At 34.2% G+C, this 14,531-nt stretch overlaps 1 protein-coding gene across 4 annotated transcripts in view; it reads right to left on the reverse strand.

Moving 5' to 3' along the window:
- HECTD2 (HECT domain E3 ubiquitin protein ligase 2) overlaps positions 1 to 14,531 on the reverse strand; it is a 78,282-nt gene that overhangs the window by 27,142 nt on the left and 36,609 nt on the right. For all 4 annotated transcript variants that reach the window (XR_011537484.1, XR_011537482.1, XR_011537485.1 and 1 more), the window contains exons 3-7: positions 13,589 to 13,727; positions 12,773 to 12,875; positions 11,774 to 11,863; positions 3,444 to 3,508; positions 120 to 165 (exon numbers count right to left, since the gene is read on the reverse strand). Coding sequence is in view for 1 of the 4 variants with exons in the window: in XM_070610417.1 (XP_070466518.1) it covers positions 120 to 165; positions 3,444 to 3,508; positions 11,774 to 11,863; positions 12,773 to 12,875; positions 13,589 to 13,727 (443 nt within the window). In the remaining 3 variants the exon portion in view is untranslated. The remainder of the gene's footprint in view (positions 1 to 119; positions 166 to 3,443; positions 3,509 to 11,773; positions 11,864 to 12,772; positions 12,876 to 13,588; positions 13,728 to 14,531) is intronic.

Consider the following 14,531-nt stretch of genomic DNA (forward strand, 5'->3'; position numbering starts at 1 on the left):
AGTATTAATAAGGTTGCTCAAAACAGTATTTAGTATTTGATATCACTTCACTTATACATGCATAGATTAAGATATGAATTAGACAACTTCAAACTTCAACTAAATTCTTGCTTTCTTACCTGTAAAAGTATAAAATATGCTCTAAGATCATCTTTTGTTCGTGGACTGAAAAAGAAACAAGCATGATTGATTAGAGATGAATGTTTAATCTTACAGTATCTAATAAAAAATGCTCAATAAATGCTTTTGTAAGAATGAGTTGATAAAAACCAAAAACTAGACTTAGTATGTATTACTAGTGAAACAATAACATATCCATTACATGTTGGCAATACAGGTTCCTCTGTGCCTACTCTAGGCTGGTTCTGAGTTAACTAGGCTGTAACATTTTATAAGCTAAGTATCATGACTAACTCTGGAAACAGTTAAGAGTCTGACAATTAATCAATCATTTTAGAATACTTAGATTTTGTTTTAATAAAGGATAGCTGATATCTCACTTAAAAATATTTATGCATTAAAGAAAGAAAATATGTTTGTGTTTATAGGTCTAGTCCTGAAGTGACAGATGTAGGAAATGTCTGCAAATCAAAATCACACTTTAAATATATCTAGTATGTTCCTAATTAAAAGAATATTTTGAACCACGGAAAATTAACTTTTTAATTTTTTCCACATTAATCTGGATTTTCACATTATCAAATATGACCAAGAGTTTTTTATTCCCAAAGCTGATTAGTGTTTCTTTCTTGCCCTCTCAAGATTTAGTGAATACACCTTCACAAATGTCAAGAGGTAACTTCATTTTTTTGAGGAAGATTAGCCCTGAGCTAACATCTGCAGTCAATCCTCCGCTTTTTTGCTGAGGAACACTGGCCTTGAGCTAACATCTGTGCCCATCTTCCTCTACTTCATATGTGGGATGCCTGCCACAGCATCGCCTGACAAGCGGTGCATATGTCCGCACCCAGGATCCAAACCGGCGAACTCCAGGCCACTGAAGTGGGCGTACGAACTTAACTGCTGCACCACCAGGCTGGTCCCAAGAAATAACTTCTTGAATTAAAAATGGTTCACCTATATGATAACTAGATGCAATTCAAGATCCTTGACTGGATCCTGGATTGAAAAACAAAACCCAGATATTGAATAACAATTTTGAGACAACTGGGGAAATTTAAAGGTGACTACACTTTTACAGAATATTATTAGATGAATATTAAATTTGTTTGGCGGGATATGGTATTATGGTTACGCAAGAAAATATTATTAGGAAATATATGCTGAAGTCATTAGGGATGAAATGTCACAATGTCTTCTATTTACTTAAAAAGATTACCTACACACTAAGGGAGAGAAAGCAAAAGCAAATGTGGCAAAAAGCTAACAACTGGTGAATCTATGTGAAGGGAGCATGAGTTTTCATTGTCTTCTTTAACTTTTCTGTAGTTTGAAATTTTTCAAAGTTAAATGTTGAGGAAAAAATGGTTCACCTCCAAGTATCTCCTTGAATTTCCTTTAGAAAATAAAATGACCAAATAATTATTTATTTTTCTGTTATAGTTACAAAATAAATCTGAAAACACAAATCATTGCCCAATATGTACTAGGTAACCTTTATAAAAGGTAAAGCCATATAATCTGAAATATAAATATATATAGCATATGTATTAAAATTGAAATAAGTATGTATACACATGTACATAAAATTTTTATATTAATCAGCAATCATATTTCTTTGTGGAAGAATTATCTCAACTAAATAATGATTTAAATTATTTAGGTTTAAATCAAGTCTAAACTATTTCTGTCTATAATATTCTATATAATTGTCAGACTATTTTCTCAATGGGACTACCGTTTTCTCTCAGAAATTATAATTTGAAAATATTTTAAAATGCTCAAGGCAATTCAAAAACATTAAAATTCCTGGTGCTAGGAGAGTCCTATTTTTTTCCATTTTACAGTTGTACCACGACAACTTCCAATTTCCTGTCCTGTGTACTAGCATATCAGTACATATAAAGTTAAGGGTACAGACTGCCTGAATTCTGATTCTGACTAAGGCACTTACTATGCTAATGTGGGCAATTTACTTAACTTCTCTGTAAATTAGTTTCCTCCACTGTGAAATGAAAATAATCATATTACCTATTTCAGAGGATGGTAGTGAAGATTCAATGAGAAACACATGTAAAATTGCTAGAAAGGTGGCTAGCCCATAACAAACAGTCAATAAACTTTAGATCTGTTGTTGACACAATAAATGCAAAGTAAAACAAAATTTCTGAGTAAAGACTACATGCTTCTTTGACCTGTAAGTCACATCAAATTATCATTTTCATCTGTCTCAGGCACATTTTTGAGAAACAGAGGTTAGAAAGCTTTGAGAGTTTGCTTATTAGAGGGGACTGAGATCCCAATAGTTTCAGACAACTTGATTTTCTCATTTCTCCTAGGAATTCTCTTTACACTCTAAGTTTTTCTCTTCTTTTTCAACAAAGCATTATGTGTTCAACCAGAAACATGAAATTCAAGGAAAAATTCATTACTAGAATGATAAATCAAGAAAAATATCATTAAGCTAGAAACCACATGAAACTACACAGTATGATTTCAATTACTTTAAAAGATGATTAGAAAAAAACTGCAAAATGTTAATTTTTTAACTTTTTTATACTACTCTCTCTTCTAAATTTTCTATAGTAACCATAAGTTTCTTTGAAAATCAGGACAATATTATTAAAATATACAGGGTACATTTAATATTATATTTAACAATTCTAGTTTGATATTATTTTCAAACTGGGCTTAATACCAACATTTGAATTAGAATTTAATGGTATTCCTTGGCTTTCATAGAAGCTATTATTTAAAGTATAACGCTACTTAAATAACATCAATTTAAATAATATGTACTTTTAAAAGTATATTCTTGTGTGTCCTGTATATTCACAGTTCAAAACATTATCAATTACATTGCCTGTCCTTCCTTATATAATGATTCAATATTTATTTCCAAGAAAAAAATACTTCAGTAGCTAAACTTATGTTTCCTTATATTAGAAACAAGAAAAATTTTGCCCCAGCTACCAGGAAGCTGAAGGCTAAATTTAATAGCCAAACTATTTCATTCTAGGTTACTGATGTAACTACCTATCTCATTTTTATAAAGCACATGTATGTGTACACAAGAAATTGTATACACAATTTTACAGGATTCACAGATCCTCTGAAGCTCACCTATACACCCTCCTGAGAAGCCACAAATCTCAAGTTAAAAAGCTTTGTTATAAGTGATTTATAATTTCTTTCTGATCTATGTTTTTATTATAACAACTAAAATCTTTTCTGAGAGTAAAATACATACATACATATAAAAGATGTATAAGATGTGTAAATTAACCATCTATACTGATTAGCTAAATATTAGTTACAAATACCCTTTCCATTCTCGTAACAGGCTGTTAATGATTCCCTTTAATACTGTCTTCTGAATGTCTTGAGGCTGTAGGCAAAAGAAAATCATAAGATAATTAGGATTAGCTACTTAGTTGACTTTTATATGTTAATTATATTTACAGATCTGTTTCAATAGTTAAAATCAGACTTCAGGACCAAGGACTGCCACTCATGGGAGTATCAATTTCACACCTGAGAGCCCTAGGGAGCACCAATATCCTAAGATTACAATGAGAATGCTCTCTGGAATGTGCAGTGTACAACCTGCACAAACATATATGGTGGCCCTTGATGACCAACATCAGTCTTCTATAACTGAAAAACAATTTCACTTTCCCTGGATTGACAGGATAAAATCATGAATACAAGTCCAAGAGTAGCATGTTTAACGATATAAAAAGATTGCTTGTATTGTGGACATACTTGGTCCTACCAATATCAAGTTACAATCAGCAGTTAAATCCACAATTACTAAGTGCAACCAAATTATGTTCAATAAAAAAAAAGACAACGATTTTTTTCATTATAGGATTTGGAAAAGGCACAAAATTAACATTCCTTTATTGTTTAATAATTCAAATACTAAAAAAACCTTATTTACTCCCAAACATGCCTAATAAGAATGCATGAAAATAAAATAAAATACATCTAGATGGTACTTTAGCTTACAATAAATAATGACTAAACCTTCATTAACTAGAAGCTTCAAGTAATCATTAAAGTTTCTGTGTCACGTTGTTGTAAGAAAGAGACAAAGGCCATGTTGTGTCATGTTATTATATGAAAGAGACAAAGGCCAAGATAACAAGCATATATCATGGATTGACTTTAAAACCACAACCATCACTTCTCAGACTTGTCTGTCAGCACTCATTCAGCCTAGCATCTTATTTTATATATATTTAATATATCGCTCCTTTCTCCCCATTGTCTTACAGTGACCCTTCACTCCCAGAAGGTAAACACCATCCCTGCTCAATTAACCACTTATTTAGAGTCTGACCCTTAACAGTGGAAGGCTGCAGGAGAAAAATCAAACGAAAGTGCTGACTGGACACACTTTAAGTTTATGACACAAATCTCAAAAAGATGCTCAACAGTATTGACAGTACCTCAACATTTCCCCAGTTCAATTACCTCCCTACTCTTCAAGACAACTATTTCAAATCTACTTCTCATTCCTCAAATCTCCAATACCTCCTTCCCATTCATCACCTTCAGCTATGACCTTGTCACAGGCTTGAGAGAGAAAACAGCACCCAGATGAGAAGAGATTCATGGTTACACCATCAATTCTACCAGTTTACCTGCATTTGCACTTGACCAAGGCCAACCCTTTCACCTGGGCCCTATATCCCAACCCTTCCCACTTTTGTCAAGGACCTGGTTATTCAGCGTTCTCTTATCTCCCCTGCCTCATCCATTTCTTCCTTTCTACTAGATCATTCCCATCAGTAGAACACTACATACTAAATCATCTGCGTGAATTTGCCTCTACATTTCCACCCTTCTTGACCCTGCTCTATGCCCTGGGAGGCTGACTACTAAGGACCACATCAACCAGACTCCTTTGCCTTTTGTCTTCTGGTTGGATTCAGCCAAGATAGAACACTGACAGGAGAGGGAAGAGAGGTAAGTTGGGATATTTATTCCCTCAGCTCCCTCCCTGCAAGGTCACCATGGGCTGGCTGTGTTCCTCAACACAATGTCACATCTGTAAGACAGCCCTCTCCCCTATAGCCCATCTCCGGTTTTACCCTAGATATTGTACTGCTCTTTATGGTGTCCCTTACTCTGGTAACAACTTTGTAAAGAGTCCTCTCCAAGTTACCACTTTGAGTGTGTTGTCGTTTCCTGCCAGGACACTGACTAATATATTGCCCATATTAAAAACCCTTCATTTGGACCCATGTACTGTTTCAGGTAACCCTCATTGCTCTGCTTTCCTTCATAGCAAAACTCAAGAGTTGTCCATACTCACCATCTCTACTTCCTCTCCTCAACCCATTCCAAACAGGTTTTGTTCCCACAATTCCCCTGAAATGGCTCTTATTAAAGTCATCAATTATCAATATTTTATTAAATACAATGGTTGACTCTGTGCAAATCTTACTAAACCTCTTAGCAGCATCTAAGGTTAATTACTCATTCCTTCTTGAAACACTTGTTCTCTCCTTTGCTGATGCCTCAGTCTTATCCATTTAATTAAATGGCAGTATTATCCACTCAGTTTCCTTTTTTCCTCAAGTCCCACATCCAAGCTATTCCTAACTCCTTTCTCTTGCCCCACTACAGACCATCCTCCTCAAAGCATCCAGAGAGGTCTTTCTTAACTGTAAATCATGTCACACCATCCCCCCATTCCCTGCTTAACATCCTTCAATGACTTTCCATTACAATTAAAATTCAAACTCACAGGGGCATATACAGTTTGTCTGATCCCTATCTCTCCAACCTGATTCCCTCCTTTTTTTCTTTTCCCCAGTCCTCTCCTTTCTTTCCAATTCATTAAGCTTTAGTTACAACAGCTTTACTTCTGATCTTGCCAATGTGCTCCCTTCTCAGGACCTTTGTATTAGCTGCAACTTCTGTTAGTGTGCTGCTCTCAGATCTTTACATGGCTTCAGTCCTTTTCATCATTAAGATCTCAAATGTCACTTACACAGGCCTTCCACGAGTGTCTTAGCTAAAGCAACCCCTAGCCACTCCTTACCACATTACCCTGTATTCTCATAGCACTTATCAGTACTGAAATTATCTCCTTTCCTATTTGTTTTCCCGATTATTATCTATCCACCTGCTCCTATTAGCATTAGAGCATAAAATCCTTGGGGATTTATATTCTGTGCATTTTGTTTACCATTATATCCTCAATAACAAGGATATACCATTCAATATATACATGCTGAATGAATGACTGACTCTGTACTTAAGATCTATCCTTCCAAGGTGCAAATAAAAATCAACATTTTCTGTATAACCTTCCCAACGCTAATGATGTCTCTCCAGCTGATCACCTGTAGTATTTATTTTCCTAAAGGCTATATGTTGTCTGAAATTAGTAACAGATACTTGAACTTTCTCTTGGTTAATATGTGCCTGGTATATTTTCTTCCATACTGTTGCTCTCAATCTTTTCATGTTCATGTTTCAAGTGTCTTTTGTAACTAGCATGGAGGTGAATTTTTTTTTCTGCTTTATCTCCCCAAATGCCCCCTGGTACATAGTTGTATATCTTAGTGGCAGGTCCTTCTAGTTGTGGCATATGGGACGCCGCCTCAACGTGGCCTGACGAGCGGCACCATGTCTGCGCCCAGGATCTGAACCCTGGGCCACCGCAGCGGAGTGCACGAACTTAACCATCGGCCACAGGGCCGGCCCAGAGGTAAATTTTTCAAAATCCTAAGTGACAGTCTATGTCATTTAACCAGTGAGTTTAACCCATTTACATTTTTTGTGATTATTGATATATCTGGACTTGTTTCTACAATCTTACTTTTTGTTTTCTCTTTAACACACTTTTAATGGTTCTGTTCTTCATGCCTTTAAAGAAACTGATCACGTTTTATTTCTCCACCTGTTAGCGTGTTTTCTTTCTCCACTCCCCTATTTAGTTAGGAATGTTACTTGCCAAATTTGCATTATTTTAGAGGTTACTTTTAAAATTCTATGATCCATAGTTAACAAGTCTAAAGTTATCATCTTAATCTCTCTTCAGAGCATCTTAGAATACATTTAACTCCAATGACCTTGCTCTACTTACATGTTATTATTCTGTTCTTTTGGTTTTTTTCAATTACACATTAGACATTAATTTCATGCACTGTCTGTTTAGACTAACATATAAATATTTACCAATTTCTTCTCCATCAGTCTTTCTTACATCTCAGATCTTCCTTCTGAAATCATTTTCCTTTTCTCTGAAGTACATTTTTTAGAAGTTTCTTTAAGAATATGTCTGTTGGTAGTAAAGTTGGTCTTCATTTACTGTAGGTATCTTCACATCACCCTCATTCTTGAAAGTTAGTTTCTCTGGCTATGTCAATCAGTGTTTACATTATTTTCTTTCAGCATTTTGAAAATATTACTCCATGTTTTCTGGATCCCATTGCTGCTGTGAAGATGTCTGCTGACAGTAAATTGCAATTCCTTTGTGGATGATCTGTCTTTTCTCTTTTGTTTTTGATAAGATCTCTTTATTTTGATGTTCTACAGTTTCACTACAATGAGTCTAGGTTTGGATTTCTTTTACCTTGCTTAGTATATATTGTGCTTCTTGTGTTATTTCTGGATTCATGTCTTACATGAGTTTTGAAAAATCCTCAGCTATTAAATATATTTCCATTCTTTCTATTCTCTACTTCTGACACTCCAAATAAAATGTATCTTAGATGTTCTCATTCTACCCTCTATATCTTATTTTTTTCATACTTTCTTCTTTTTCCCTCTGTGGTCTACTCAGAAATTTCTTTTCACTTCTATCTTCCAGTCTTTTTTCAGCTGTCTCTAATTTGCTGTTTAATCTATCTATTGATTTTTCTACTTCTAAACATTCTATCTGGTATCAAATCTAATTATTTTAGATAGTCTCATTGTTGATAATCTCAATATCTGAATTCCTAGGGGATCTAAATCTATGTTATTTTTTCTGACTCATTCATAGTTATTTTTTTGAATGCTTATTGATATTTATTATTCTTTAGGAATCCTATGGTCCTAAAAATGAGGATTTTTATTTTCCTTCCTCTAGAAGCTGGTGGTCAGTGGGGCAAGACAGTGAGGGCAGTGGGGGAAAGGAAGCTCTTCAGGCGTGAGACCACTTTAGCACCTCTTTCAGGGTTTCTGGTTTATCCCGGATCTCTTATTCAACTACCTCAACTTGCTGCTGAGACAAAGTTTAGGCTCCAAGTTTCAATGTGACATAAGTACTAAGCCTGATCATTCCTCCCTTTCTCCCTGCCCGAGCCCTCATCTTTTTTTTTTATCTCTATAGCTTTTTCTTTTTCAGAATGTGATATTGTATGAATCATACAGTATGCAGACTTTTCAGACTCGCTTCTTTCACTTAGCAATATGCAATTGAGGTCCCCCCCGCCCCAGTGTCTTTTCACGGCTTGACAGCTCATTTCTTGTTATTGCTGAATAATATTCCACCGTATGGACGCACTACAGTTTGTTTATCCATTCACCTATTTAAGGACATCTGGCAATATGCCTGATGGCTTCCAATTTTGGGCAATTATGAATAAGGCTGCTATAAACATTCGTGTGCAGGTTTTCAAATCACTTGAGTAGATACCTAGGAGCATGACTGCTGGATCATATGGTAAGTTCACATTTAGCTTTGTAAGGAAATGAAAATAAAACTTATCAAAATTTGTGAGATACAGCTAAAGCAGTGCTTAGAGGGACATGTATGACAGTGAATGATTATATTAGGAAAAAAAGAAAGAGCTAAATCAGTAATTTAAGCTTTCACCTTAGGAAACTAAAAGAAAACAGCAAATTAATTCCAAAGTAAGCAGAATAAAATACATGAGAAACTTAGAGCAGAAATCATTGAAAACAGGGAATAGAGAAAAACAATGAAACCAAATGCTGATAAACTGATAAACCTCTAGCCAGGCTAACCAAGAAAGAAAGCAAGAAGACACCAATTACTGATACCAGAAATGAAAGAGGGATCGTCACTACTGATCCCACAAACATTAAAAGGATAATAAAGGACTATTATGAACAACTCTGCCCACAAATTTGATCACCTAGATGAAATGGACCAATTCTCTGAAAGATACAATCTCATAAAACTCACACAAGGAGAAATAGATAATCTAAATAGGCCTGTATCTATTAAAGAAACTGAATCAATAATTAGTAACCTCCCAAAACAGAACACACCAGACCCAGATGATTTTACTGGTGAATTCTACTGAAAATTTAAAGAAAAGACACCAATTCTTTACAATTTCTTCCAAAAAGTAGAAGCAGAGAGAATACTTCCCGACTCACTCTATGAGGCCAGCAACCCTCATACCAACACCAAAGATATCACAAGAAAAGAAAATTACAGATCAGTATCTCTCCTGAACACAGATGTAAAAATCCTCAACAAAATACCAGCAAATCAAATCCAACAGGGTATAAAAAGGATTATGCACCGTGACCATGTGAGATTTATTCCAGGGATGCAAGGCTGCTTCAACATCTGAAAATCAATTAATTCATCACATCCATAGGTTAAAAGAAAAATAATATGATCATATCAATAGATGAAGAAGCATTTGACAAATCCCAACCTCCATCCATGATTAAAAAAAAAAACTTCGCAGCAAACTAGGAATAGAGGGGAATTTCCTTAACTTGATAATGAACATCTACAAAAACCTACAGCTGACAACATTTCTTAATGGTGAAAAACCAGATGTTCCAGGTTCATCTTCATCTTGTACTTTCCCTGCCTCAGTCCTGGAATCAGCCATTTCTCTAGGGAGCTCTGACTCCTTGTAGTGGGGAATGGCATTTAGAAACCATGTACACTAAAGTGCTTATTGCTACTGGGATGTTATTATTTCTAGGCCCTTTCAGTGACAGGGTTAGGAAATACACACACACCCCCCCCCCCCCATCTATCTATTAAAATTCCTGAGTTCATTATGATGCCTCAATACCAGTTATTTTGGGCCATCCTCCAACTCATATTTTTATCTCTCTTCTCCAGAAGTGAGAACCTGACTCCCAACATCAATATATTTGTTTTAATTCAACAACACTACACAGAAAGTAGTTTCAGAATTGCTAACCCGTATCAGTGGGGGAAAAAAAAACTCAGGAATGTTGAAGATGTGTTTACAGCTTTCTTTTAATCTTTAGACTGAAGATATATAAAGTGCTATGTATAAAAGTTACTTGACTTAGTTCCTTTTTTGTTTTCTGGTATGGTTATGGTATTCATTAGAAATATAGTTAGGTTTTTTTCTTTCTGTTTTTATTCCATTTTAAAGGGTTTTCGCCTCATGTTGTAGATTTAATTTTTTTAGTGTCTATAAAACATTAACATCATTCCAAGTCAAAAAAAGTCAGAGAAGTGTCCCTAGGAGTGAAGCTTTTGGGCACACTGTATGCACATACTTGGTGCCAGTAAACAATACCAAGTAGTTTTCCAAAGCGGTTGTAGTAGTTTATACTTACCTCATCAGGATATGAAAGTTCTAACTGTTCCACAATATTGCCAATTCTCAGTAAAGTTTCAAAAAAAATTTTTATATACTTTTGAATGGATGTGTAATGTTTTTTCCATTTCTCTGATGACAAATGTTATTAAGTACCCTTTTATATATTTAATAGTGAAGTACTGAGATTAGGAATAAGACAAAGATGCCTGCTATTACTTCTTTTATTCAGAATTGTATAAGAAGTCCTAGCCAGAGCAATAAGGCAAACATGTACATCCATACAAGATATAAGGACTGGAAAGAGATAAAACTCATTCTTCACACATGACATGACTGTGTATATAGAGAATCCAAATAAATCTACTGATATATTATTAGAACTAATGAGAGAATTTAGCAAGGTAACTAGATAAAGACAAATACATGCAAGTATTTCCATATACTAATAACAATTAGAAAATGAAATTATGATAGCATCAAAAAAAAATCAAGTTCCTAGAAGTAAATGTAACAAGAAATGTGTAAGACCTTTACTTAGAAAATTACAAAATATTACCAAGAGAAATTAAAGAAGCTCTAAGTAATTGGAGGGATATACCATGCCCATGGATTGAAAGGGTGTCAATTCTTCACAAATTGACCTACAGCAGTGGGGTTCTCAAAATCTGGTCCCTGGATCAGGAGCATCAATATATCCAAGGAAGTCGTTAGAAACACAAATTCTTGGGTTCTACCCCAGACCTACTGAATCTAAAACTCTGTATTTTAAGAAGCCCTTCCTATGATTCTGATACATGCTAAAGTTTGAGAACAAGTGATCTAGAGATTCAGTGTAATTCCAATACAATCAAATAACTTACTTCCTTTTGCTGAGTAAATGAAGCACGAATTTTATTTTAGCAATTCTTTCTAAACAAGAACTGGATATAAAAATATTTTCTGCTCAATTCTCATTTAATTAAAAAAATAAAAGAATAAAAGAAGCCAACTTTCTGAAAATCCCAACTAAATTTACTATTATATTAGAGTTTCTAAAATAATTTTGTTATAAGGAGATTTTTATAATATTTATGTGGCTGCTTTTAAAATACAAAAGAGCCAAAGAATTATACTGTTTGCATGTGTTCATAAATACTTACAGTATTAAGTAAGGTATCATATACAGCATTCACAAATTTAGTGTTAATTCCAGAGTCTTCAATAGTATTAAATGAGGCAGAGGCATCTTTCTGCAAATTCAATTAAAGAATAAGTGTATATTACATTTTAAGGACTATTCTTTTTTTTTTTTTTTTTTTAAAGATTTTATTTTTTCCTTTTTCTCCCCAAAGCCCCCTGGTACATAGTTGTATATTCTTTGTTGTGGGTCCTTCTAGTTGTGGCATGTGGGACGCTGCCTCAGCGTGGTTTGATGAGCAGTGCCATGTCCGCGCCCAGGATTCGAACCAACGAAACACTGGGCCGCCTGCAGCGGAGCGCGCGAACTTAACCACTCGGCCACGGGGCCAGCCCCTTAAGGACTATTCTTAGTAATATCTGAACCATAGTTATTCCGTCATAATTTCTAGTATTTTTTAGTAGGATGAAAAAGAACTTTGGGGGCAATATTGCTAAAAAATAAACATAAAAGGATTATTTTAATACCTTTATTTTTTTTTTTTGCTGAGGAAGGCTGGCCCTGAGCTAACATCTGTTGCCAATCTTCCTCTTTTTTGCTCGAGGAAGACTGTTCCTGAGCTAACATCTGTGCCAGTCTTCCTCTCTTTTGTATGTGGGTCACCACCACAGTATGGTTTGATGAGTGGTGTGTAGATTCACACTCAGGATTCAAACCCACGAACGCCAAACTGCCAAAGCAGAGCATGAGAACTTAACCACTACTTGACAGGGCTAGCCCCAATAACAATTTTTTTAAAACTGAAAGAATGGAGTAAAAAATTAATATTAGTACAAATAAAAATATTCTTTCAGATATCACTTAATATTTGTCATATGTAAAATTTTGGAAATTAATACATACGTATGTCCGTTTAAACAGTTGCTTAAGTCAATACTGGGTAGAAAAAGAGGTAAATTTATTGTATCCGTTTTGGAAAATTTAAAACTAAAAGTGAAAAATGTGTTTTATGTATTATTACCTTAAATGCAGCATTTAGCTCTGGGAAAGAATCAAATGTTGTGAGATAAAAATCATGTACTGCTTTCCAATCTCCTGATGACTTAACTTTTTCTACATCTTCCCTAAAACGAAAATAATTATTAACCATAGTAAATAGAAATACTATTCAGGTAAAATAACATTACTTCTTTACAAATAAATGTCAGCAAACATGCAATCTGAAATACTGAAGCTGAATACAGAAATATGTTCCAGTTAGTTAATGAAAATATAGTTTGTGAATTTATAATTCTTAATTGGATTAAGACATTAATCTAACTTCAACTTTCCCATTTACTTGCCATTAAAAAAATTCATTCTTCACATGCTCCTTAGAATGATCACTCTTTCATTCCTTCACTTCACAGTCAAACTTCCAGAGAGATTTCCTTTACATTCTGTCTCTAATTTCTCATTCTCACTTAGTCCTTCAAGTATCCATTTGGATTCTTTTAGTAGTGGCACAGCTTTTATAGTTTATGTGTTACATATTAGATGGAATTTTATTTTCAAAAAAGGAAACATTCTACTATATTATCACCACCTTTTTGCCTGTTTTGACTTATATTCTCTTAGTGTTTGTTTTGTCGAAACATTATCTACCCTTTATCTGTTATTTACACATTTGTTTTCATCTTCAGCTTGAGATATCTAGTATTCCATGTCTTCACTCTTGGCTAATACCTTATAATGATCCACAAGTTCAATCAATTTCTCAAACAAAAATATTAAATTATGTCAAGTGCTAACATGCAGATGACTATATGTCTACATATAATAGTGAGCTGAAACTTACTGAAAGTCTTTCATAGTTTTGGGCTGGACAGGAAGGACAGCTTCTGGAAGAACTGGGGCCTTCATTTCAGATGATAATGCATCCATAGAGATACGCTGTTTTTGTCTAACATCAAGGCAAGTTGGTGGTAGGTCTCTCACTGTGAAGTATAAAACAGCAATCAAAGTGATCAATCAGAAAAATTTTCCAAGTTATAAAATGCCAAGCTAACTGAACATGAACAGAAAACAAATGAATTATTTTGTATTGCATTCACCTTGGGAATCATACAACAGAAAAACTTACCATAGTGAAGAGCACTTACTGGACGGTCTTACTGCCACCTCACCCCAACTTCATCCACAACACATACTAGGCTGTATCTTACATTAAAAGTTATCTACAGATGTAATATAAAGTTTCTTTTCCCTCCTTTCCTAAAAGCTGTCTTCCAGGGGAAACAAACTCTATATTACATATATACATATAAACATATGTAAATACGTAAATACATATTACAAAATATATAAACATATATTACATATATACATACATATTACATATATAGGTAATATAGAGTTTTCAGTAATACTTGATATTTTCAATGTTTATTAGCTTTTTGAATACATGTAAATCATTAATTTACATCCTCTGCAATTCTTTATCGGAGTTTTAGCATTTTCTTATCAATTTGCATGAACATTTTATGTATTTTTCCTATTCTTTTCTTTTTTGCAAATACTTTCCAGTTCATTATTTGTCTTTTTGCTGCATTTCACAATCTTACAATTGTAAAATAAAACAAATACAGAAAAAACTCACAAAACAAATGTATGGCTTAATGAATTAGTAAAAGACAAATGCCTCTGAAACCACTACCAGTCAAGGAATAGTGTTACCAGGCCCTCCTTGCTCCAACCACCCATATGTTGACTAGACTGCCACCTCAACTTTAATTTCTCTC

The sequence above is a fragment of the Equus przewalskii genome, chromosome 1 (assembly GCF_037783145.1).
Source record: "Equus przewalskii isolate Varuska chromosome 1, EquPr2, whole genome shotgun sequence".
Lineage (NCBI taxonomy): Eukaryota > Metazoa > Chordata > Mammalia > Perissodactyla > Equidae > Equus > Equus przewalskii.